This window comes from Lygodium microphyllum, chromosome 2, assembly GCF_053477565.2.
Source record: "Lygodium microphyllum isolate KBCC chromosome 2, Lygodium_microphyllum_v1.1.10, whole genome shotgun sequence".
NCBI classification, from domain to species: domain Eukaryota; kingdom Viridiplantae; phylum Streptophyta; class Polypodiopsida; order Schizaeales; family Lygodiaceae; genus Lygodium; species Lygodium microphyllum.
The window spans coordinates 142,530,841-142,558,444 of NC_141136.1; the positions used below are offsets into that span (position 1 = coordinate 142,530,841).

The 27,604-nt window shown below is 44.2% G+C and overlaps 1 protein-coding gene across 1 annotated transcript; it reads right to left on the minus strand.

The window, feature by feature from the left end:
* On the minus strand, positions 1–26,933 carry LOC148040416 (uncharacterized). Its single transcript, XM_087666564.1, has 2 exons — positions 26,628–26,933; positions 1–313 (listed from the first exon to the last, which is right to left on the minus strand). Exons 1-2 carry the CDS (start codon positions 26,730–26,732, stop codon positions 227–229), a joined length of 192 nt encoding a protein of 63 aa, XP_087522690.1. The 5' UTR covers positions 26,733–26,933; the 3' UTR covers positions 1–226.
* Between the last annotated feature and the right edge of the window lie 671 nt (positions 26,934–27,604).

Consider the following 27,604-nt stretch of genomic DNA (forward strand, 5'->3'; position numbering starts at 1 on the left):
TTGTTCAGGATAAACCATTTTCATACGCCATCTTTCTTTATATTAGCTAGCTCCCAGCACTAGTACACTTCAACTTCCTCCTTCACAATCCCATTCTTATTGCACTAAAATCTGTGGTACATGTGCAGAAATTGGATGAAAGTAACCAGGCAAAAGAACATTGTCAAGCAGTCAATAGAAACTCCTGTACTGCCTAATGCAGGAAAAGCAGGCCAGAATGGATATTTCAAATGGATGCAGATTTACTGCGTAACTCCTTCAGCAGCTGCCTTCTAAGCTCTGCTGCTTCTCTCTCTTTCTGCAATAATTCCATCTGCAAGAAGCAAAGCTTCCCATTAGAAACAAAACACATCATATCAGAGGTATCAGAAAGGTCAAGAGACCTCCAATGGCCTGTGCAGCTTGCATTGATTAAAGTTGATTTCCTTTTGTGAACGTAGCTAAGCACTCTTAGCACTATCCATGCCCTTCCAAGTTGGCTTTAACAGTGGTAGACAAATTGACCTCTAAATGCACACAACAATTAACAATTGCTCGTTTCTGTGCCCTGGTCCCTAGTTATGCCCAACTCTGAGGCCTACCGAAAACAAAAGTTCCATGTTAAGCGAGTCTCCACACTTTCAAAATAGGCCTTGGACCAAGATCTAGTTTTGCTCACATGAGAAAAAACACATGTACAAATGTAATTCCATTTACTGGTCCATTCCTGCTCTCATAGCCATTGAGTTTTCAAGCCATGGTGAACAGCATACAATACGCTTGCATGCTTGAGTACAGCCTTGATGTTATCACACTGGCACCTAAGGTTTTCCTCATCTTACCTATTTGAAAAGGGACCAAAGACAACAAAGTCAGATTCGATCCAGTCACACTTTTTCTTTTGCAAGTAAAATGTGGCTGATTATATTACTCAAAAAGACTGATTACAACGGAATGCTCATGCTCGACAGACTAGCTGGAGCTGGTGCAAGGTCATAAATAAATCATGTGTACAAGCCTCTCAAGGTGGTCTTGTGGGGGGGGGGGGGGGGGGGGGGGGGGGGGGGGATATGTCGCCATCTGGGGCTGCATACTCCCCATCTGGGGCTGCCTGCCTCCATCATGAAGAACAGGTCCTGGCCGCCCCAAGTGCGCATGAAGTGAAAACGGAGCTCTTGACAAGCTCGGGACTCACCTTGTACCTGGTCCCATCGGCCGCAGAGGGAGTGGATGATGGAGGTCCAGAGCTCTGCCAAAGTTGCCTATACTGAAAGTCTCTCCCCGCCAAAAACCTCCTGACACCACGCCTTCCAAATGTGCCATCATGTAAAACTCCCTACGATCTCCGATACCTCAGAGCGGTCTGTTGTGGACTCCAATACCTAGCGGATAGGTAGAGCTTCCAAACTGACCACTACGCACGAACCAACCTCAATGATGAAGATCATGTCCTGCATCCTGGCCTCATACAAAAGGTGACGGCCCTGGCTGACTATCTTCCAACAGAAAGTTCCCCATGAGATACATCCAAGGTTGGGTGCTATATGGCGAAGAATACAACATGCTCCTCTCCACACAAGCCGCGCCACCTCACACGACCAAAGGCAGTGCTTTGGAGTTTCCAAAAACTGCTATGTGTAGCGTTTACAACCTCCATCCTTCTGCATCTGGGCTAACCAATTCCCCACCGCCAGGCCTCCACGTGCCAACAGCCATAAGAAATATGATACCCTCCTCGGACTCCAACTGTCCCATAGGTGGCGCCAAAAAGTCTGCCGGAAAGCATTCGTGATGCTGTGCTCCGCCCAGTATCTACCATGCGAAGGCGCCCAGTCCATGTCCTCCTCCATCAGTACATGTCTGCCAATCCTGTCTGTGTACTCCAGGAACCTTGGTGGCTTCTTGGCAACCGCAGTGGCCTGCTCTCCCATATCCAAAGGCACCACTCCCAAAACTCCTCCCAGAACACATAAGGGTCCAAACGCCATGTCTTCCCCTGAAGGCCAACCACCCGAATCCCCTCCACAGAAGGACAACTATCCCCTTATCCTGCTGCCGTCTGTCAAGGACTAGACACCCCCCCTCCTGCATGGTAAAAAAAGTCCCATGTGGGGCGCCGCCCACTCTACCTGCCACCTGTAGGGGAACACCTGTTGGTGAAAATCTAGCGGCCAAAACCTCACCAAGCTCTACCGACTCTCGTATCACGGGGTCAAGCCACTCCTGAGACATCACTGCGTCAATCTCCCTTCTCAACTCAACTCCTCTCTAACAACCTAATGCCCGTTGCAACACCTCCTGGTCCACCATCCTATACACCTCCCGCCATGTCCTGATGGTACGAGCGGACCGGCCTCCCAACCAGCCCACTAGGTGTGGGGGCGCTTGCCAATCTGTACTCCATCCCGATCTTTGACCTCAAGGTTCTAGATCACCGGCTCGCAGTCTATCTCCTCCTGGCAACCTAGGGGACTCTGAATTAGGGCCTTACAGAGGCCCTGCCACACACGAAGTAAGTTGTGGAGGAAGGAGGATCTGGGGGGCATGATCTGGGCAGTCGTGAAGATCCATCTCAAGGATGGCCTCTGATCACCGCCAAGCCTCGATCTACACTCTTGGAGACCCTCATACAATAGGCCTGCAATAGGACCTTCCATGTCTGCTGTCCTAATGTGAGACTGCGGACTACTAGCTTGCCCAAAAGGGCCAAACTCTGATACTCTGGGTGTCATGAGAACACATATTTTTGAAACCTCACTTAGCATATGGATTAATTTTTAATCACATGATTAAGTAAATGTTGCACATGTGAGATGCAACTAAGATTAAAGTAAATTTACGAGCCCGAGACCCGAAGAAATCACGGGATGTCAAAGGCAAAGGTTGCTATAAGTTATGCCGCACAGGTACTTGGTAGTATCTGGTGTCAATTATTGGCCTAGGTCATTCATTTGGCCATAAGTGTCAGTTGGTGACACTAGAGAAGTGGTGTTTAATGATACCTAATACCAACTTAATGGTCAAAGATGGCGCAAAGACACTCAGGAATGGAAGTTGCCTAGCCAATTTAATTATTGGCCCGTCAGATTATTTTTCAGGGCATCAAAATAATTATTAGATTAATTTTCAGTATTTAAAGGCTGAAAATTAATATTTAATTATAGAAAATGCTGGAACAACCATTTGGGAAGGCTTCCACTTGTCAAAAATGCCCATGCAAGACTGAAAAACGTCTTCAAAGGCTGAAGAGAAGCATTTTTATAAATTCAGCTTACAAGAGAGAGGAAGGGGAGGCTGCTAGTCTGAATTGCAACCATTGGAGGACCTTCTGAGGCAGCTAGGGGCAGAAGAAGACCAATCAACAGTAGGTGACAACATCTACAAGCTGTTGAGACAAGGCAGCAGTAGTAAATGATTGATTTTCTTCAGTTCTTTGCATCTACATGCTGTTGTGGCAGGGCAGCAGCTGCATTTGACTGATTTTCAGTCATTCTTCGCAACAAAACTCTGAATTTTCTCTCTTTATAGTTTTTCCTCTCATCTCTCAACCATTTCACAGCCTTGCTCCGAAGATCTCAGCATTTGAACCCTTGAAGGTTGAGAAATTTCAAATTTCTCTACTGTAAACCCTAATGTGCAGCAGAAATTAGGGTTTATAATTGAATTTGGGGCATTTTCCATATCCAACAAAGTGGGTGAAGGCCAATTGATTGCCCGAATCAAGGGGCAAATCAGGTTAAAGACTTACTGGCGATCTTGAACAGCAAGGGGAGTTGGAATGCTGAAAGCGATTGGGAGAATCCCATTGTAAATCAACTTATTCTTCAATAAAGCTAAAGAAATACTGAAAGGGGCGCCAATTTTGGGGCCAATCGGGTGTGCATTGTCCAAGATCAGTAGGTAAATTTGTATTTTCAGATTTGCATTAATTGTTTGCTGCTGTAATTAAGTTGTAATCAGGGATTTATCACCCATCCACGGAAGGAAGGCTGGTTTCACTAGGTCTATGATCCCAAGCCCTCCCTCTGACCGATGTCGGATGATGGTCGCCCATGCCACCTTGGCTCGAGAGTCCTTGGAACCGTTTGACCCGGCCTAGATAAAATTCCACACTAGGCGGCAAAGCTGAACTACACAGAACGAGGAAAAGCATCAACACGAGGCTCTTGGGAATAAAGGCCCTCGTGCCTTTAAATGTGCTCGGTTGTAAACACATCCTTAGCACTTGTACTTGCACATATATATCTATCTATCTAAAAACCTAAAGTGGTGCACTCGTCATTGTACCTAAAATAGTGCACAACCTCTACTTTGCTCTCTCCCACTCTCTTTGTCTCTTCGCGCCTAAGAAACTCCTATTGTCTCAATCTTCGTGCCTAACCTAACACTACAAACTGGTATCAGAGCGGGCAAGAGACAGCTCAGGTATTGCAGAAGTCCTAGGTTGACTCGACAAGCATCAGTAAGCAGTCAGGTGGGAGCAGGAGTCGCTGGCGGACAACAATCAACAAACTTAACGGGCTACAAGCAAACGCAGCCTACCTGACGGCACCAGTCGACAAGCACGTAGTGAGGTATTGTGGACAGTCGCATGCATTGTGTACAGTCGCAAACGCCACATGAGGCTCCAGCGAGGAGACAAGACCAGCGGGGCATCAATCGCGTAACGCAATGACTGCAGCGATGACGACAGAAGCGGGTAGCAGATAGCGTGCGATGGGCAGCAACTGATGGGAGATCAACAGGCGGCCGTTTGGCAGGCGCGACTGGTCACGGACTTGAACGGCCGTTGACCTGTAATTCCTCTCCTTTTCTTTTTCAAAAATTTTGAGTTTGCTTTTACCTCCTCTCCTCCGAGTGTTCCCATGCGCAAGCACAATGTGCAAATCTGTGCAGGTCTAGGCCCAGAAATCTGTGTAGGACAATCTGACTCAGAAATTGCAAAGTCGGTGCACGTTTTCCTGGGAATTTTGGGGCTTTCACATTTAGTGAAATTCTTTCAATTTCACTAAAATTAGTGCACGCAAGACTTGGAAAATTTGGGGATTTGTCCAGATTTGGTGCGAGCAAGATGCAACAGTGATATCTGTCTCCAACATTTAGGGCTTTTCATGTACATGCACAAATTGGGCTGAAATTTACCCAATTTCTCGACATTGATGCACATTGGACCCCGTGCAATTTGGGACTTTTGCAGTTTGGGCAAAATTTATGCACCATTTGGTCATTCTATGTACATGTAGGTTCAATTCCATGCAATTTGGACATCAACACTAGGTAAATTTTGGGGGTTTTGCTGAAATTGCTCTATTTTGGCAGAATTGGCATGTTCTATGCATGACAGAGAAAATGCAGATGTGTGATTGATGCTTTGAGCACAAAAATTTTGGGGCTTTTGACCGTGCGTGTCAAATTTTATGCCCATGGATACATATACAACAGAAATTGCAGCTAAAATTTGGGATTTGTCATGTAATGTGATGCAGATGCCCTTGGAACAGCTGTAATCAGTTGTAGAATGCTGTAGCACATGGTTTGGTGCTTCTGAAAATTTAATTACAGATCTGAAATCTGTGCTTCTACATGGTCATTTATTGCTGGTTGGTACTTGTTTGTACCTTGGTCACTTGGGTGACAGTTTAGGCCTGCAGTTGCTGATTTTTTTGTCACATTAGGGCTGAAAATCATGGCTGGCAGCAATGACAGCAATTATCTCATGCACATAAAGAAGCTTGAAGGAGCACATAACTTTGCAATTTGGCAAAAACAATGCTACAATATCCTATTGCAAAAGAAGCAGGCAAAGCCGATTAAAACCAAAGGGGCAAAGCCCACGACATGGAGCAAGAAGATTGGGATGAGTTAAATGAGCTTGCACGCTCAACCATCGAGCTATCAATTTATGATGCCTTGTTGTTTAACATTGAAGGTTTGGATCCTGCATATGCTATATGGACTAGATTGGAAGAACTGTAGCACAGAAGCGTGCTGCAAGCAAAGTGTATTGGCTAAAAAAGCTTATGGATTTGCATATGAAAGAGGGTACAGGAATGTCTACTCACTTGAGTGAGTTTAACTCTATTTTTAGCCAGCTGGTTGCCTTGAAGTTCTTTATTGATGAAGAATTTAAGGCGTCTAGCTCTACTCAGAAGCACTCTCCAAGCATTAGATCTGCTGCTCGAAACCCAAACCTGTCCAGGGAGTGAAGTACTTCTTCAGGCGATAGCCATTGATCAGAAAGGGATCATCAGAGGCATCAACGGCCTACACTTTGACAAAGCCATTAGGATTGGCAACAAGTACCTTATAAGGACCCATCCAATGTTGTTGAAGCTTGCCAGGAAACTTCCCAAATCGTGAATCATAGGCCAGAACCAGATCACCTTCTTTAAACTCCTTGTGTTTGATAAAGCTGTCATGATAAGCCTTACGTCGGGCTTCCATGGCTTCTATACACTATAGAGCCATCTTGCGAGTCTCGTCTAAACATTCCAAGTGTAGGAGGCGGTGTTGTAGTGACTCATCATCTCCCAAGAGTTCTTTGATAGCCACTCGCAAAGAGGGAGATTACAGTTCAATCAGCAAAACAGCTTCTGTACCATACACCAATTGGAAAGGGGTCTGTCCTATAGCAGCCTTATAGGAGGTTCTATACACCCAGAGGGCCTCTGTAAGTCGATCGTCCCAATCACGACGATGTGCGACAATCGTTCTTGTCAAGATCGAGCAGAGGATGCGGTTGGTGACTTCAACTTGGGCGTTGGCTCTGGGGTAGTAAGGAGTGGACTTGCGATGGCGGATCTTATACAGCTCTAATGGCTCCGTTGGCTTCGCAAGGGGGGTAAAGCCCCAGGACACCTACTCCAGAATCTCCTAGTTCACTCCTTCTTCTTCTTCCAATTCAAAGTGCAGTTTTCAGCCTGTCAATAGCAATCACGACATGCGCGATTTCGCAATCTTTCTTTTTTATGAAAAATCCCATAACTGATTAAAAAAGCAACTTGCTTTTTGCACGCCATCCTAATCTAAAAGCTTTTCTAGCTTTTTCGGATTTTTACAATAAATAATATCAAAAATAGGCTAAAATTGTCCTAAAATCTAGTATTTTTGGACCATTCATGCCAATCACACTAGTATTAATGACTCAGATCACATAGACTCTCTTGATCAATAAGAAAGTCGGATGGTGATACACTCCAGAGTTTTTCACACCGTGTCTGCGTAGTGGCACGACATCCACCCCCTCTGAATCTACACATCTCTTAGTTGTCATTAGATTCTGAGTCCTCATCCTTTGTAACCATATCCTTTGCTTCTTCATCTTCCATATCTTCCTGGATACCCCATGTATCTTGGCCACTATTTTCTTCCAATTCTGGCAACTCATAGCAATTAGATTCCCGTCTCTTGAATAATTTGATTCTTTTTCCTGGTACCAGAAGTTTTATGGCTATCCCATCCAGCTCATTTAATGCATAAGTAGCATTATCAAGCACCTGCCTTACCACATAGGATCCAAACCATCTTTTGAAAACTTTACGCATGGCACTATACTTGTTGTCTAAACTACTATCATAAACCAATACCCAATCCCCATCTTGTAGAGTTCTTGGTCTCAGTCTATGTCTTTTGTTAAACCGTTTCTTGTTTTGTATCCTTGCTGCCCTTAATTTTGCAATTGTTGCCTCTATGTCTTTTGACTTTCTTTCCAACTATCTAATACACAAGGCCAACAACTCCTCTTCATTCAACTCCTCTTTCCAAGATAGCACACTCCATGTGATTGTCATCTCTTCTATCGGCATGATAGGTTTTTAACCATACATCAATTCCGTAGGCATATATCATGTGACAGCACTATGAGTTATTCAGTAAGCCCACAAGGCATAAGGGAGCAATCGTGAATACTCTTTTACCTTTTCTCCGCATGCTTTTGCCAATGCCTTCACAATAGGTAAAGGACCTCTTTCACTTTTTCCAATTCCTTCAGGGTTATAGGCTGAAGTTAAAGCGAGCTTTATCCCCAACCATGCAAAGAAATCATGAGCTTCATCTGCATTCAGCTCGTCCCTATCTGCAGTAATTTTTCCCACATGGACATATCGACAAAAAATCTCTTCTAAGAGAAAAGTACACATGATATTTGTTGTCTTAGTACATAGAGCTCTCCCTTCCACTTGATTAGTCAAGTCTTCACAAGCAAGCACAAAATATCTCATTTGTCAAACACCTGTAGACATCGTGACTAAATCCACCACACTTAAAATGAAGAGACAATGGATATGTGGACTGCAATCCATCTCGATGTCTCACAGATGAATACATTTGACATGTCGTACATGTTTTCACAAAGTGAGCAACATCCTTATACACACCCTGCCACCAATATCTTTCTTTGATCTTTGTAAAAGTACCCCAAACACCTCTATGGCCAGCCCACAAGCTTTCATGAAATTATTGTATAACATTTACTTGTGAAGCTCTGTCACCCAAAACTCGCAATGGCATACCCTGTTTCTTTTTAGCATGTTTCCATAAGTATCCATCTTTTAAGAAAATCCCATAGACTTTCCTTTGATCTTCTTAAACTCCTCATCTGACCATTCATCTCTCTTTGTTAATGTACTAAGATATTAGCCAATTCTCAGCCATTCTCTTGCATATTTGTCTTCCAGAAACACTTCTACACAAGATACAAAACATCTAAAGTGTCTTCTCTTTTTTGTTCAAGCTTCTTTAATGCTATAGCAGCACCTCGCATTGCTAAATTCACTCTTACAACATCATTTTCAGCCACAAGAAAGTCATCTTCTTTCTCCTCATCTTCATTCTCATAGCGTGCTCGAGATAACATGTCTGCCACCACTGGGTTATCTCTTACTGCAATATGTTGAAATTCAGGGTTCAAAGATTTGATGTATACAATCCATCGGAGCATAGCAATGTCTGGGGTAGCACAAGTAGTAATCATACCCAATACCGGCAAACAATCTCGGTCTCAATGACTACATGAGCACCCATAAAATACTCATTCTCACATTTAGGGGCTGTCACAATTCCCCATAATTCTCTTTTTACCTGTGGATACCTTCTCTATCATTCAGTCAATACTTTAGCACCAAAGCGTATTGCATAGTTTTACCCTTCCTCATCATCTTGCCCAATCGCCCATCCAATTCCGATTAGACTTATATCAATAGTAATAATAATAGGCTTTCCATGTGAATAGTTAGCCTTTCTCAATGCAGAAGCAGATTTTAAGAGCTACTTCAAATTAGCTTTTTGTTGATTTCTTTATTACATATTTTATTTGGTTTTTCTTTTTGGAAGGATCCCTCTTGAAATCTAAACGCCTGAGTTGCATGGCTAGTTTGTGAAACAGACAGGAATGTCTAGTGAGTCAAGACTGGACAGTTAAGGTCCAATATAAGTCTGGAAGAGACTGATGGCATTGTAGATTGACAAGCCTGGAAGAGACTTGTGAAAGTGTATATGGACAAGTGTGTTGAAGAACTAGCCTGGAAGAGACTAGTCCAAAGTGAAGATGGACAAATCTTCAAGAGATTAGTCCATGTGGGATCATCAGTGGAAATTCACTTTCAGTTGAGCTACATTGCCAATTTGGATGTAGCTATAGTCAGCAAAGATGGTCAGAAGACTAGTGGGGATGCAATGGAAGCAACTCCTAAAATTTAGGGAGTTACTATTTTTGGACCCCAGAATCTGTTCACGTCATTATCTTCGTTTTTGCATGAGGATTAATCCTCTGGTCTGTGCCGAGGTCAAATTTTGAACCAAGGATGGAGAATTTTAGACCGAAAGGTTTAAACAGGAAAATTGTTACATGTATACCATGTGTCACAATTTGGGCATAAATTCCCAAAAGAGAGAGAGAGGACAGCACCAAAAAAACGAGTTTCAATGCATGGGGAGACTCATTTGGTGAAAGGGAGATGGATTGCTGCAGATGGAAGGCTCTTGAGAGTTGGTCTACCTTGTCTATGATGCACAGAGGCTTGAGTTTGCTTCCTACTCTCTCTCTTTCTCTCCCTGACAGAATGGTTATGCTGCAGAATCAAGGGCCTTTCTTCTGATTCAGGTACAGCTGTGTGGAATATGCTGTTTTTGCATGAGGCAAGAGCCTTCTTTCTTCAGCAACAGGAGCAGTTGTTTGCAGTTCCCAGCAGGGACAAGTGAGGGTGGTAACCTCACCAAGTAAGTGTCTGAAACAGGACTGAATCAGTACTTTTTTGGGATTGTTCAGAGGTTAATTTAGAGCCCAATTGATGTCAGAGTCAAGGGGCACTTGGCCCAGATGATGCAGGACAGTGCAGGGAGCAGCATGAACTGAAAACAGGTTTCAGAGCAAGTCTGAACCAGTAATTACAGTGGGCTGAACAGTACAGGGAACAGTATGAGTTGTAAACAGGTCTTAGAACAGGTCTGAACCAGTAATTACAGCAGACTGAAATGGTCAATTCTGCACTCCAACCAGAAGATTCAGACTTGGGCAGAGTTGCTCCTCCTGGTCAACTTGATTTGGGTCAATAATTGTACTGTTATGTGTCTTCACTCAGAATAGGTGAAAGACAACCCATTGTACTTTCTCTTTTTAAAAATAAAGAAATACCGCAAGGGGCGCCTAACTTAGGGGCCAACAGGGTGTATGTGTTGCAACAGGAGCATTCTAGCCTCCTGTATATCTTCTTGATTCTGTGTCTTTAAGTTCAGGTAAAGTGGACGACTGTAAATTGGGTGAAAGCATTTATGTATTTTGGTTGTACTCTACTGCCCTTCCCAGTGAACAAGCCGGTTTCAATACATCTTACATTCTATCAATCCCATCTATTTTTGTTGGTGATGGTCTTCGCCCATAGGGCCCACACATGCCCAACAATCAAAACCTCTTCAACTCCAAAGACAAGACTTTTGTCCAAAAAGAGTTAAATGCATCTCTTCTAGACGCGTCAAAATCCTCTCACAATCCATAATATGGTCTACAACAAACTGTTTACACCCATCAGCATCCATCCCTTCATTCTTTTCATCCACTGCACACCCTTTGATTGAAACATCATCCAAGAAGAACATTGTCAATTGTGGTATAAAATCCTTGAGTACTCTATTCATAGCATTTGTCATGTGTGCCACTGAGTTTGTTGCACCTTGCAGGAGAGTACACATCCGTACTAACCCTAAGGGAGTCTTCATGGTTGTGATATCCTTGCTTTCAATTGCAAGCTGAAATTGATCATACCCCGAGTAAAGATCACCCAAAGAATAGATCGCTCTGTTTGCAAAAGTCTCTACAAATTCATCAACCACAGGACTTGCACCCACATTTCTTATGGTCACTTTATTGACCATTTGCATGTCTTGAATAAATCTCAAAGCCCCATTCTTTTTGGGCACAGTAAACCAACGATTTTAGTACGCACTGAAAAAGGCTCAAAGATCTTCATGCAAATCTTTTCATTTAGCAAATCCATCAGCTTTGGCAAGTAAGCTTTAGGCACTAGAATAAGCCTCAAGTTCCATGGTACATGTGGCACAGTAAATATTACCATAGGAGAAACAACATTTGGATCCACACAACCTATTTCAATTGGCTGAAATGCAAATGCCTTTCCATGCCTAGCCAACATCTGCATAAAACAATCTCTTTCAACAAGCAAAAGAAACCCTTTTGCACCAACTTTCAATTCCTGTATTGTTTCAGATGTAAACTGATGACCTATATCTTTAGAATCTCGTAAACTTGCCTACCTTGACACTTTTTCATACAAACCCTCACTTTCTGGTGGAAGTGGCAAAGCAATTGGTTTCACCTTTTTGTCAATTGTCTTATACTTTGTCTTCACAAGTGCTTCCGCCCATTGTAATCCTTCCTACTGAGCAAACAATGCTATAACATCATACATGTCCAAAGAACATACTGACAACACTGTTTTCAGCCTCATTTTCTACATGTATAGTTGCTGAAATTTTAGCCATAGTGAACCCTTGTCACTCTTTTAGATGTCCCTACATTATCTTCATCTCTCTTTCGTTTCTCTTCCACAAGTACATCCGTGTTTTATACCTTTGCTAAATATGTATACACTGAATATGCATCTACCGGTGATTTCCAACCAGTTATGTCACGAATGTCTTGCCCTGCATGAGACATTTCACTATCAGTAATCTTTCTCTTTTCAGCTACATGCAAAGCATGTGTCCATATTTCAGCCTTTGGACCAACCATCACTTGGCTGGCCATGCATTCTATTCAACTGTAGACCAAAAGTAGTACGTACCGCCGCATAAGCACTTCGAACAGCCAAGTTTTCCAAAAACTTCTGCATACCTCCCTTTCCAAAATTCAAAGCAAAAGGCAATCCCGTTTCTTGTGCATGGATCTTGCCATCTTTCCAAAAGATGAGCCATCGTGTCAAGGCCTCTTGATAGGCAGCACAATCCTTTCACTCATGCTGCAAACTATCACACCACATACATCTTTTTCCTAGCTTAGGACGGGCTGCTACCGGTCCCCTTGTCCTGTTTCATTCAATTTTACAACCTTCAATTAAAAATCTCGCATGTCTTTGACTAATTCATCTAAGACATCTTCCCTAATAGAGGGAACAATAACAAGTACAGCCATAGGGTTAGCCATAGAAGTGGATGGCTTACTAGATACATTAACTGTCTTGCCCGTAACAGTGGGCAACTAGAGACATGCAATCTTTCTCTTATTCTATGATTTTTCACAAGTGCAGTAACTTCTTTGACATGTCTCCACTTTGTTTTCAAACCTGTCTCTGTAGTCTGATCCTCCGCAAATCATCAAGCTTCTCTTGAAGCTCAGAATCAGCTGCTTGTAGAAACAATTCAATTTTCTGACTTGCAAGAGCTTGCTGTTTTGTAAGATCCAACTGCCCAAATCGACTTTCAGATTCTCTTAACAATTCTATAGCCACAAGACCCTTATTAGATTGTAAAACCCACTCCTAAAAAGGCTTGCGTGTAATCAAACTGGTATCTTCAATGTAAAATTCTTCCCTGAGTGTCTTCTTGAAAGCTACCCACTCAGCATCCTGCATGTATAATTCAGTAATTCGCGTTTTGAGTTCATGTACAGCAATATGTACAAAATACCGGCTCCATGTAAGTTGAGCCACCTCAAAGAATTCCATCTTTTAAGCATAGGTATGTACATATACAGATACATTCCTGCCATTGAATAACTTCATCTCACGCTCAACTGCTTTTACAGAGCAATCATCACAACACTTTCTGTTTGAGCAGAAGCCTGCACACATGTTGTACTTGCATAAGCATATTCATATTATGCACCAACTGTTACAAAACATCACTGGAGATTGTATTCGAAGGTTCTCCCATCTTGTCTTTCCTTCTTCTGACGACTTTTCACGTCGGATTCACCAATGTCGGAGGGGTTTTTGTCGAAAGGTCGTATCCACCGAGGATCAAAGATAGAAGGAAGTAGAGATAAGAAATGGAAGAGAAAAAAAAAATAGACAAAAGATGAACACGATAAAGACAAAGCACAATGAATTGAATCAATATGTATTGATAGAACATGAAATCCTTTGTTTGGCTCTACTCAAAAGCACTCTCCAAGCATTAGATCTCCTGCAACTCCTTTGTAAACCAAAAACGTGCATCAATATAACAGCTTCCTCTCTGCTGCTTGAAACCCAAATTTGATGGCTCCATTGGCTTCGGAAGGGGGATAAAACCCCAAGACACCTACTCCAAAATCTCCTAGTTCGCTCTTTCTTCTTCCACTTCAAAGTGTAATTTTCAACCTGTCAACAGCAATTGCGACACGCGCGATTTCGCAATCTTTCTTTTTTATGAAAAATCCCATAACTGGCTGAAAAAACAACTTGCTTTTTACATGCCATCCTAATCTAGAAGCGTTTCTAACTTTTTCAAATTTTTATAATAAATAATATCAAAAATAGGCTAAAATTGTCCAAAAATCTAGTATTTTTGGACCATTCATGCCACTCACACTAGTACTAATGACTTAGATCACATTGACTCTCTTAATCAATAAGAAAGTCGGATGATGATATACTCCAGAGTTTTCACACCATGTCCGTGTAGTGACACGACAACGTTCTTGCTTTGCACTCTACCAGAGAGTTGGGATACATTTAGTACTGCTATGAGCAACTCTAATGTGATCCTTTGTATGTTGATGTAGAGAGTGCTTTACTCATGGAAGAAATGAATCGGCAGAACAATGCATCCAGTAAGTCTTCCAGTACTTTGCATACTAGGGGCAGATCACAGCAGAAAGGAAAATTTGATAGCAAGGGACATCGTAAATCACGTGGCAAAGATGTTGAATGCCACCATTGTGGTAAGAAGGGTCACTTTAAACGTGATTGCTACAAATGAAAGAAAGAGAAAGGAAAGGGCAAGAAGACGAATGATAGCAAAGAAAAGAAAAAAGAGGGTCAACCCAAGAAAAGCAGTGTCAAAATTGAAGAGGTAAATGTAGTCACTCATAATAGTGAGGACAGTGGAAATGACATACTTTTGGTCTCTTCACACTTTGGTACACATGCTTTACTTGCAGATACAGATGAGGATATGCACACCTAGATTCTCGATTCAGGTGTTTCCTTTCATGTCACCCCTCATTGAGAGTGGTTCTCTGCCTATACAAGGGGTCGAAATGGTATTGTCCATCTTGGGAACAACTATGCATGTGACATTGTAGGTATTAGCACTGTGCAGTTACAGTTTTAGCATGGCTCTGTCTTCACACTTCAGTATGTACGGCATATACCTCAGCTCAAGAATAGCTTGATTAGCACAGGGCATGATGATGGTTTTCATACCACCTTTGGTAATGAAAAATGGAAGATTTGTAAGGGATCTAGAGTGACTGCTAGAGATTGTAAAAGTGATACTCTGTATCCTCTTCATGTATCTAGCATGAGTGATCATGTTGTTGCCGTGACCGAGCAGCCAAGCGTTTCTTTGTGGCATGGCCGGTTGGGACACATGAGCCAAACAGAAATGAAAGTGTTTTCTTGCCTTGTCTTCGTTATGCTGATTTTGAGCATTGTGATCATTGTATTTATGGTAAACATGCACAAACGTCTCATAAAAAGTCTCTTTCTTTGAAATCTTCTCCTCTAGAGTCAGTACATTCAGATGTATGTCAAATGTCAGGATTATCTTTAGGGAAAAAGAAATATTTTGTCACTTTGTCGATGATGCTACACAAAAGATATGGGTTTATCCTATTCGTAGCAAAGACGAAGTGCTTGACAAGTTCAAAAAATTCTTGGCATTGGTTGAAAATCAAACTGATAAGACACTCAAGTGTCTTCGCTCTGATAATGGTGGAGAATATGTATCCAAGGCCTTTCAGGCATTTTGTGACAACAAAGGGATAACACACTGCCCCTCATAATCCACCCCAAAATGGAGTTGCAGAGCGTATGAATCGGACCATACAGAATAAGGTCCGTACGATGCTATCTCATGCTGCATTACCCCATGGTTTTTGGGCAGAGGCTGTTATGACAACCGTACACTTAATTAATCGGTCACCAAACAGGTCTTTTGGGGGGAGGGGAGTTCCCCAAGAAGCATGATCAGGCAAGCCACCTTCATATACTCACCTGAAAGTGTTTGGCTGCGAAGCTTTTATGCACATTCGTAAAGAAAAACGCAGCAAACTTAAGCCAAAGTCTTATAAATACATTTTCCTAGGATATGGTGACGAGGGTGAAATGGGTATAGACTGTGGGATCCCAAGAAAAGAAAAGTAATACGCAATAATGATGTTATTTTCCGGGAAGATCGTATGCATAAACAGCCTAAAAAGACTGAGGAGGTCCGCATAATTGTATTCCGAGAAGAAATACCTTTTGGACAGCAAAATGTGCCTGCCGTACAGCAAATACCGTTGTAAATGAACCTGTAAATGCAGAAAATAATGCCAGAAATGATCAGCCAGCTATTACCCATGATAATGAGCCACTACATATGCAAGAACAGCCACGACAGCAAGCTGTTAATGCTGATTTGCAGGCTGAAATGCCAGGACAGCAAGCTGAAAATACTCAACAGCCAACAAACAATGATCATTGGGTTAGGAGATCGTCTAGGGCTACTAGACAACCTGATAGATTCATTCCTGGTGCAAATAACGTGGCTGATTATGTCATGTTGACAGATTGTGGTGAACCATCTTACTTCAAGGAAGTAATGGAAAGACAGGACAGCAAGAAATGGTATAAAGCCATGTTGTCAAAGATGGAATCTCTAAAGAAAAATGGCACTTGGGACTTGGTGCAGTTGCCTAAAGGGCAGAAAACACTTCCATGCAAATGGGTTTATAAGATGAAGGTCACTTCTGGTTCCTCACCAAAGTACAAAGCAAGATTGGTTGCAAGGGGTACAAGCAGGAGCATGGAATTGACTTTGATGAGATTTTCTCTCTTGTAGTCAAGATGACTACCTTGAGAACCATTTTGGACTTGGTTGCAGCTGAAGATATGAAGCTCATACAAATAGATGTAAAGACAGCATTCTTACATGATGATTTGCATGAAGACATATATATACAGCAGCCTGAAGGGTTTGTGGAAAAAGGGAAAGAGAAAATGGTATGTAAACTCAAAAGAAGTTTGTATGGGCTAAAACAAGTACCCAGAGAATGGGATCATAAGTTTGATACATTTTTGTAGTCTCAAGGTTTTCATAGAAGTCAAGTGGATCACTGCTTGTACACTAAGAAGGCAACATATGGCAGCCTGATTATCTTGGTTTTGTATGTTGATGGCATGCTAATTGCTGGCAGGGATACTCATGCCTTGAATTCACTGAAGCAAAGTCTACGTGGCAGCTTTGACATAAAGGATCTTGGTGATGCAAATCACATTCTTGGCATGCGAATACTCAGAGATAGATCAAAAGGCTTACTCTATCTATCTCAGCAGGAGTATATCTCCAAGATTTTGCAGCGTTTCAATATGGAGGGGGGGGAAACAATTGGGGTTCCATTGCCTCCATATGTGAAACTCACTGCAAAGGACAGCCCTACATCTGATGATGAGAAGGCTGAAATGGCCAAGATACCATATGCTTCAACTGTTGGCAGTTTGATGTATGCTATGGTAGCTACACGTCCTGACATTGCCTTTGCAGTGGAAGTGATTAGCAGATACATGGCAAACCTTGGCAAGAAGCATTGCGATGTAGTGAAAGATATTATGAGATACCTCAAAGGCACAAAGGAGTTGTGCATATGCTTTGGAAAGCAGAAGGCATCTGTTGTTGGCTTTACGGATGCAGACTATACTGGTCATGCGAATTGCAGAAAATCCACTTCTGGATATGTGTTTACTTTCATAGGAGGAGCAGTCCCTTGGATCTCCAAGCTACAAAAGTGCGTTGCATTGTCTACTACAGAGGCAGAGTATGTGGCTGCCACTGAGGCATGCAAGGAGACTTTATGGTTTTCACGTCTGGTGGAAGAGCTTGGCATCACATAGTTATTTGTCCTCCATTGTGATAGTCAAAGTGTTATCATGCTAGCACGGAATCCTGTCTTTCATGCAAAGACAAAGCACATACAAGTAAAGTACCACTTCATTAGAGATGTACTTGATAGCAAGAGCATTGAGCTTGTCAAAGTGCATACAAATGATAATTCTACAAACCTCACAAAGGCTCTTCCAACAGAGCGGTTTGCTCATTGCCGACAGATGATGGGAGTTGGAAAGATATATGTATTTCAGCTTTGTACATACCTAGAATTAGTTGATTCTTTTCTCCTCTTAGGGCACATTGCCTTTAGGTGGGAGGTTGTTGGGAATAAAGACCCTCGTGCCTTTAAATGTGCTCGGGTGTGAACACACCCTTAGCACTTGTACTTACACATATATATCTATCTAAAAACCCTAAAGTGATATACTCGTCATTATACCTAAAATCATGCGCACTCTGCTTTGCTCTCTCCCACTCTCTTTGTCTCTTCACGCCTAAGGAACTCCTACTGTCTTGATCTTCGTGCCTAACCCAACACTACAAAGGCGATGTACCAAGCCATCGCTAGGAGGACGTGGTTAACCACCAGAGCTTAGCCCGCTAGGGAAAAGTGAGCAATACTCCAATAGGTCATCTTCCACTGAAAAGAGTCAAGGACTGGAAGAAACTGCTGGGCAAGAGTGATGTTGAGTCCCACCTGGAACCCTAGGTAATGGACAGTCTGCCCTCTACACACCCATCTAAATCCCAAGTGGACGCCCCACTCCGTGCTAAAGTCCATGTCCATAAGGAAACCAACCGACTTTCGCCAATTGATTTTTACTCCTACTCCAATGCAAAACACCTCAAGAGCTAGTCTCACTCTCTCCAGCATCAGCTCATCGTCCTCTATGTAGAGTGTTGTATCATCTGTATACTCTGAGTCTAACAACTCTGTCTCCTCTCTCACCGAAAGTCCAAGGCCATATAACCCGCTCACACGTGACCTAAGGAAGTGAGACATCGCCTCTGCAAAGAGTACGAACAGATACGGGGCTAGAGGAGGGCAGCCCTGCCAGACCAATCTCTCCAATTGAAACTCCTCCCCTCACCTGCCACCTATGAGGACCCTGCCGGTAGCCGATCTATAAAGTGCGGAGACCTCGTAGATCCATGCCTGGGGGAAGCCCAACCTCACCATAGTGCCCTCTAAGAAGTCCCAGTCAAGAAGGTGAAGATATTGTCTAGGATGCTCCTATCCTGGAAAAGCCTATTTGTGTGTCATGAATGATGTCTGGAAGCACAAGGCAGAGTCGCCTACCAATCATCTTGGCCAATGCCTTATAGACCACTAACAACAGGGTGATTGGTCTCCACTGGATAGCTCCAACCGGTCTCCCCCTTTGGGAAGGAGACTAATAGGACCTGTTAATAGACTCCCTGGCATCCATCCTGAGCTGAAAATCTCCTCGAAAGCCAGCAGTAGGGAGTCCTTCACCACCTCCCAGTAGATAGCGAAGAAGGCCCTAGAAAGGCCATTCTCTCCTGGGCATTTTTGCCCGTCCTATGCATGGAAAGCCTCCTCTAGTTCCTTCTCTATCAAGGGGTCTAGGAGGGAGCGTCCCATCTCCTCTGTGACAAGGGACTGGATGTGATCCCAGACCTGTTGTCTACATCGTCCTCTGGCCGAGGCTATCTCATGCTAGAAAAAGTATCTGCAGTAGGCAGTGGCAATCTCCATCCCCTCATCTGGGCTAGAGCGAATCCTCTCATGCTGATCCCGAAGGCTGTGTATTTGCTCTCCTAAGGTGCGGGGCTGATACACCTGGAAAAACTTCCTGCACATCATGTCCCCCTTCCGCACCCAAAAGGCTGCTAAGGTACGGAATGAAAACTCCAAGCGCCTGTCCTTTAGGCAAGCAAGGGCTGCTCGTGCACGCAACTCCTGTGCGTGGAGGATGGGATCCCCGGATGCCTCCTGTAGTAGTCTCTGCGTGGCTGCTAGGTCCTGCCGAAGTGCTCTCTCCTCCTCCTAGCTCTGCTACCTGGCCTGTAGGGCTGCTTCCTAGCAGATACTCCTCGACTCAGCTAGGACCTTTGCAATCTCCTCTACGATCCAGTCCATCCTACCCCACTCCCTAATCCAAATCTGCTCAATCTCTCTCTTCACCTCCTTCCTCCTGTAGATCGAGTCAGGGATCCGATAGGATCGTGTGTCTAGGGCAGAGACTGGGGCATCAAGTGTCAGGAGAACCAAGCAATGATCAGACAAAGGGGTGCCAGCCAACTGCCCTACCTGGCCTTCGCGAGAGCATCCCCACTCTCCCACATAAAACCTATCCAGCCACTCCAGTAAAACTTCGCCTAGCCACCTGTATCCCCAAGAGAAGTCCAACGACCTCTCCCTCCTGTGGAGAGCTAGGTCTCTCCAAGCATCGCGTGCTCCTACTACCAATAGGAAGACCTCCCATGCCTCCTGCTCCTCCCCAACCATGCCCTGGTAGTTTCTGCCTCTACCCTGCTTGTCCTCTAAGGCCTCCAGGTTGTTGAATTCTCCTCCAACAATCCAAAAGTCCACCTCTAGGAGTCCTACGACGATCTCCACCCAAAACCTGTTGCATGCCCTAACCTCAGTAGGGGCATAGACATTGAGGACTCCAAGGCACGAATCCCCAATATCCTATCTGATCCATAGAAACGTGTAGTGAGGCTTGAGCCAATAGAGGTGCATACGCCTCCACTCTTGCCGTGGGCACCGATGGCATGCTCCCAGTAAGTGTATAAACTGCCTGGGAGTACCTTTCCTACTCAATGGGCCTCGACGGAAGTGAGCTTGTGCTCTTGCAAAAGTAAGATGTCGATCCATCCGACAAGGGCAAGCTGCAGCTCCTGCCAAACAATCAACTTCCTAGAACCTTGGCCCACTGTACTGGAGGCTATTCACATTCCAGGATGCAAGATGTATACTCGTAGGGAAACCTGTGACTAACCAAACAAGCATCTATTCGGTGTGGAAGCTACTGACGAAGAAAAAGAGCTATGGGACATGCAGATATGCTTTGTTGCAGGCCTAGACGGTGAACTCCATTCCCCCATGGTAGCCCTCGGGTGGACCATGGGGGTGATAGATATACCTAGTGGTACCACTAGGGCATCTATCAGCCAGGCTACAGCGTGACTCCATCACATCCATTGGAGCTCTCCATTGTGGAGGGGCTCGAAAGATAATGCTCAAATGTGGGACCTCGGCCCCAACCCACCAGTTAATGTCCATCATGCAACCTAGACACTATTGGGAAAAGAGTGTTAGTCCTCCTTCTCCCATCCACTGGGAGATGTGGTCTGCCACTTGACTCTTCACCTCCTCCTCTATCTGTGTCATCGTCCAATCTGCAGTATGAGAGGTATGGAGTAAGAAAGCATAGCTTGGTCCATTCGGTGGTGCTAGTAGATGGACCTTGCTACTCGACTTGCGTACCACGAAGATTCCCACCTCTAGAGGTAGTGGGAACTCTCCGCGCTCCGCAGCTCTTAGGTAAGACTACAGATCACTACAAAAAAACCCCTGTGGTAGCAGTTACGCCAGTCTTGGGAAAGAATCACGAGCAGCATAGACAGATGAGCCGGTGGCTGTGTGGGGAGAGGGGGGGCTAGGCTACTGGTGAGTAAAGGATGTCGGTGTATGGGGCTCCTCACCTCCTGTTTGGGGGGGGGGAGGTGTACTGGGTGGGGATCAAGGGGACTGATCGGCGAGAAAGATGGTGGGGAAGGGGAGGATCGAGAGATGGTGGGGTGGTTGAAGACACAAGGCGGGTGTTGGGGTGGGGGGGGGGGGGGGGGGGGGGGGGGGGGCGGAGAACTCTGGAGGAAGGGGCATGTGGGCTAGGGTCGAGGAAGGAAGCGTGGGGAGAAGAGGGAGGGAGGGTGTGGGGGTGTGGGCCCTCAGGTGAGGTGGCCTGTGACACCTCTGTGGAGAGGTGAATGTGGAGACGTGGTCGTGCCGGGTGGGACGAGGAGAAGGGGGCCGCATGGTGCTCTACTGAGGGGGCGGCACTCGCCTTCCTACTCTCTGCTGTCGTGGCTGTGTCTGAGGGGCTAACTGCGGCCCCCCTGCCATCTCCTCTCTATCGTCTCTAGATTCGTGTAAAGCCGTCAACGTCCACCTGTGGGCTTATCGGCGAAGCCGCCTTGACTTCGAAGCGCATGTAATCTACTACCTGATGCCCAAAGTCATGGCAACGCTTGCAAGCACTGCCCTGGCTGCCTAGTCACAATAACCTGCTGCCTAAAAGAGTATCCACCTACCTCAATCTCCAGAAATTGTGATATATTCTTTCTCTTTCACTGCTACCTGTATCTTTGGGACTCCTGCAGCTATCACTGCGTCCGCAAAGGAGGCAAAAAGGATAGTGTCGAAGAGCCCTCCAAAGTCCTCCACTAACTGGCAATACTCTACCGCTAGTCTGAGGAAGAGTAGGGTGACCAAATGTCTAAGAAACCTATTGTGGAGCGCGAATGCCTTCACTATGAAGCCACTGTACCAGGAAACCATATAGATAACCCCCTTCATGGAAGCATAGGGTGAGCTATCCACTAGCTCACAGGCTGCGTTTGTTGAGGTGAGTCGTACCATGAAGTTCCCTTAACCCATGAGAACTGCCTCCACAATCTACGTTGTGCCAATGCACGGCGTGGAGTAAAGCCAATCCCGAAGTTGGGCCCTGGATAGGGAGTGTCCCACGACCTAACCAAAGATCGTTGTTTCTTTTAGCTCCAACTCTGTGGAACGAATGGCTAAGAGTTGTTCCCCAAAGAGGACGACACGCAAGGTGTTTGACTAGGGGACACTCGCAGAATACACCGGCGTCTGACCAGAGGTTTCCATTGCGCGTCCCTGCTGAGAACGCACCAATCATGCTGTTGTGCTGCTGGAGGGGGGAGTGTTATTGCAAATGGAGGGAGCAACCGGGAGGGGGGGGGAGAGTTTGTGGGTGGGGAGGGACGAATGTTGTTTTCCGGCGGTGAGGAGGCGCTCGACTCCACAGATGGCCGGCTCTCGACGAGTGGGGGCCTGCCGGACAGGGCCACGATGTAGGGAGGCAGGGGGCAGCGTTGGGGGCAAGGGGAAGCATGAGGAGAAGGAGCTAATGGGAGGGGGAGCACAGCGCATCAGGAAAGAGAGGAAACACAGCACGATAAGAGGGAGGGGGGGAAGGCGCGATGGTGGGCAGAAGGAGGGGGAGACACAATGGTGCGACAAGAGGGAGGAGGGAGACGCGATGGCAAGCAGCAACGCAATGGCAGGGAGCTCCAATTTTCACTTACATGTATATTGATCTTGTCACACATGTAATAACCCAACTTTAAAACAGAAAATTGCTCTTACGTGTGCATTGAAATTTGAAACAGAGACATTTGGATGAAAGGATCATCAGTCGCTTAGGTTGAGCTCACACACAAGGCCTGTTTAAATCAACCCAGTTGCCCAAGCCCCTAGCTCAGTTCCTAGAGTAACGAATTGGCTGAAACTCAAGATTATTCTCTTCAAATATCTTGTCAATGTCTTCCTCCTTCGTAATGAAAACATAGATACGATGACCACACTAATGCAAGTGAAATGTTCAATATTTCTCCAAAGAGAATAAAATGAACAACAAAGCCCAAAAAACAAGAAAACCTACAATTGCCAGAATATTGAAAGAAAAGGGCCACATAAATGACAAAAAGCCAAGACACTCCTAATGTCTACCCACTTCAAGTCACCTTACATTTGGAAAAGCCAGAGCAACCCTAGGTTTTGAGACCCTCAGCTCACAATGATTAGTCCATAGAGCCAATAACATTGCTCTTATCCTACTATATAGAGGTGTGTCCCAATCCACTGCTTGTCTTAAAAATGAGCAATTTTCAGAAGCACCTTGCGTCTTGCAACTACAACACCGTAGTAGTTGTTGTGCTTTATGCACATTCTCTTGGACTTGCTACAACGACCAATGCATGTTCATGATCAACTCGTCTGCAAAGTTCCTCACAAAAGTCCCAAACTCTATTGAAATATATCATATCGCTGTTTGGCTGCCCATAAGTTAGCACAAACAACATTCACTTAGTAGAAGCATGAGCCATGTCATTGATCGCATGCTTGACCAACAGTAGGTACTCCCATGCCAACTGATGATTCTAACAATATCCACGAAGTGTTGCGATCATGGACCAACTAGAATTGTCAAACAGCCCATGCTCCCTAAAGATCTATTCAATGAAAAGCTTGTTAGCCTACCGCATTTTGTCAGCCTATCAACACCTGGTTGTGAGCTCCATTACAGTCTTAACAAGGACATTGGAACTCTGACTGCTCTTAAGTACTTAGTTTGTGTGCGTTTCTTTTTCAGTTGAGTGTCAGGAGTGTCCACACCATGCAGGCCACAGTCTCCAACAGTCAGGAGCCAACCATTTACGATGTGTACAGGGCAGCCGAATTAGCAGAGAGTGGCAGCATTTTTCATCTCCAATTGGGGCTGGTTGGCCAATTTTTTACTAGCCAACTACACAATTATGGCCCTAGATTGCAGGTTTGCTCGATTTGGTGTTTTGTGGCAATTTATAGCCAGCCCACTAGTTAGGGCAGATCATTATTTTCTGTCTTCTGTAGGTGCACACTCAGATTGCAGCATTTTTCTGTCATTTGCACAGGCTGCTGGCTGCACACTCCGTCTCTGTCACTGTCACCATCTTTGTCGATGCTGTCATAATTTTCCAGCATGATCCTGTGCCCTCACTGATGCTTTGGGCTGCGTGCAAGGACTGATCAGTCCATCATCTAAGTGAGGACACAAAGGTTTCCTTCAAAGAAGACCAGCCTACTGCTGAAAACACAAATTTTAGCTTGATGTTTGCTGTCTTAATTGCACTTTCATGCAAGAGACACGTTATCCTGCATATTCGGTCGTACAAAACGGCCAAGGATGCTTGGGATAAGCTTGCCTCACTATATCAAGTGCGCAATGAGGCTCATGCAGCCTACTTGCATAAGCACCTTGAGATAAAGCACGTGACAAAGGTGATTCTGTGGATGCCTACATTACACGTATCAAGGATATTATAGAGCAACTTGCTAATATTGATGAAATCATTCTTGATGCATCTCTTGTATCTACGGTCTTGGCTGGCCTACCTGATACTTATCAGAGTTTTGCCACCAAACTTCATTTACTTGCAAAAGGAGATGCTAATGCTTACACATTTGATGCAGATGTATCACTATAAGTTGCAAGAAAGCAATCAAGGTTGAATCGCTCTAATATAAGTATGGATAATCAAGCATTTGCAACCAACCATCGTAACAAAGGGAAGTCTTGGCAACCCTAAAACTCCAAAGCAAAAGACAAAACGTCTTTTATGAACTCCTCAAGCACCAAGGATGATGGTGCTAAGAAAAAGAGGTGCAATTATTACAGAAAGTAGGGGCATGTAATTGAAGAATACAGAAAGAGGATGGCAAGTGAAAAGAAGAAACAATTGAGCATGAGTATTGCTGAAAATTCAGCAAATGCAAATGATGCAACCGCACATTTGGCAAGCTAGGGAGTCCTAGGCCTTTGTTGTGCATTGTTCATAAGATCCCTCTTCACATGAGCATGGTCTTTTAGTCGTTGAAAATTGCAGTACTTGGTATTTTTATAGTAGTGCTTCTAAGCACATAACGTCCTTTCATGACTTGTTTGCATCATATGCAAATGCACAAAAGGAGGGAGCAGTTGTATACGCAAACAATGCTTCATATAGCATTCAAGGCATTGGTTAAATTCCCATTATTGCAGTGGATGGAAAAACTATCATGCTCGAAAAGGTCTTGTATATACTAGACATAAAGAAAAACTCGCTTTTAGTTTCAGCCATTGCATGTGCTAGTTTTGTGGTCAAATTCCACATGGATCGATACAGTGTCTATGATTGTAGTAATAGGGATATCCTCATTGTCATTAGTACTTTATACAATGGACTTTATCAGCTTGATTTATATGAGAGGAGAGCATCAGAGGATGCATTACATGTTGATGCCACCATTGTGGATGACACTAAGTTATGGCATGCTCAGTTTGATCATCTTAATTATGGTGGCTTACTACGCCTAAGAAGCAAAAATATAGTGCTCAATCTTTCTCCATTGAAAGCACCTACTCACAATGTATGTGAAAGTTGTGTACTTGGCAAAATGCATCGTGCTTCTTTCCGCAAGGGCGGTACTATGCATGTTGATTAGAAATTACAGCTTGCGCATAGTGATGTTTGTGGACCCATGCATGTCAAATCCATCAAGGCCCTAGGAGGGGACTTGGGAGTTGAAGACTATGGGTGGATCACAAGCAAGAAAACGACCAAGCTCAAATGGCACAATCTGAAAAAGCGTAGGCTAAGAGATAGACTCAAAGAACTCAAACCAATGTAAGGAGTTTCAAGAGGTCCTTCTCATCAAGTACAACAGCTCTCTTAGATACAATTAGTTTTAGGAATCAAATAACCGATATGCCTAGCTTGGAAAGAGTAGCCTACCTAGAGGAGTAATAGTGTGTCAAGCTTTAGAGATCCACTAAGGCCCTTGATCAAGTTATAATAGTAGGATCTAGGTGATGATCAAACCATGTATTTGTGATTGGCATGCCATGCTACTTTAACTTGGATACTACATTTCTTATGCTATAGTGTCCGATAACAAAGATTCTTGGATGACTATTGGACAGCATCATTCGATACTAGAACAACATCCCCTTTTCGTTTTACTCGTAGGCAGTCGTGAGCATTTCTTTCACTTTCATTTGCATCATCGCTTGATGGAGGATCACTCATGAACATGTATATAAAGTTAAGGGTCTCATTGGTCAGTTTTGGTCTTTTGAAGCCATCCCTCCCCCCCTCAATTATAAATAAGAACTGATTCCCTCCCTTGTTTTAAACTGGATCAAGGCTTCCACAAAAGCCAGGGCAGGTACTGCTGCAATTAAGTACCTACCCCGTTTCAATTGCTGCCCATCAGTCAGTCAGACCACACGTGCCAGATTGTCTTGGAACTTTTCTACGGCTTCTGATATGATATGCAGAGAAAGTTGTTTCTGTGACACTGCTAAAACCAGGCTGGCATGACGCACCTTCTTTTCTTTGCGTTCGGCCATCCAGTCGAATACGCGGTCCAGCTTGCTGAAGGCGTAAGTAGCCAACACCGCCGCCGTTCCAAACACGACTATGCGCACCATCGCCGCTGCACGCGCAGAGAGAGAGAGAGAGAGAGAGAGAGAGAGAGAGAGAATGTGTATCTGTGTACGTTTTCTCCTCGTCTGTGTTATCCCTTCAGAAATCCGTCGTGGCCGCGCCCAATGTGTCTTTGGGCGCAACCGGTTAAAGCGCAATGTTCACGAACGAGAATTTGTAGTCTTGCCCTCTATGACCAGATTATGGGGCTTTGTGAGGCTACCTAATAACTTGTCAAAAAGCCATTGCAGCAAGGCACCTATGTACATCGCATGAGAACACGCCTTTGATTCCTAGGGATGAAGTGGTGGATCTCAAGCTTTACCAATATAGGGCATTGCAAAGGTATCAAATAAACTGCCAAAATGTTATCATATTATTGAAAGATTTGTAAATTTTTTAGTTTTGTAGTATGCGTAGTTGACTTTGACTATTGTTCTTAAATGAGTCCTTGATCATATTTTGACCTATCCTTCTTCTTGTAATTTCCTTTTTGAGTCAATGGTGCCAAAGAGGTCTCATTGTAATGAATGAAGCTAAGAGAAGAGATGAGAATAAGCTAAAGAGAGATAAAGAGAAAAAGAAAGACTAAAAGAGGAGAGAGAAAGACAAAAAAGAGAGGAGAAAGAAGGAGGAAGCCATAGAAGTTAGAGATGAATGTGAAGAGTATGTTCTTAATAATTGATGGCCATAAACTGGGACTCTTACACTTTATATATCTTGATCAATGTGATTGGGTGTCTAACCCCTAGTTCTTATGTGTCTCACTTGCATCGTTGTGTCTCACTAGTGGTTACAATCCATCCCCACCCTAAAAGTTTTTGCCCTTAAAAATGAAGACTACTGGAGAGGAGTGATAGATGGGCTTAAGGAGTGG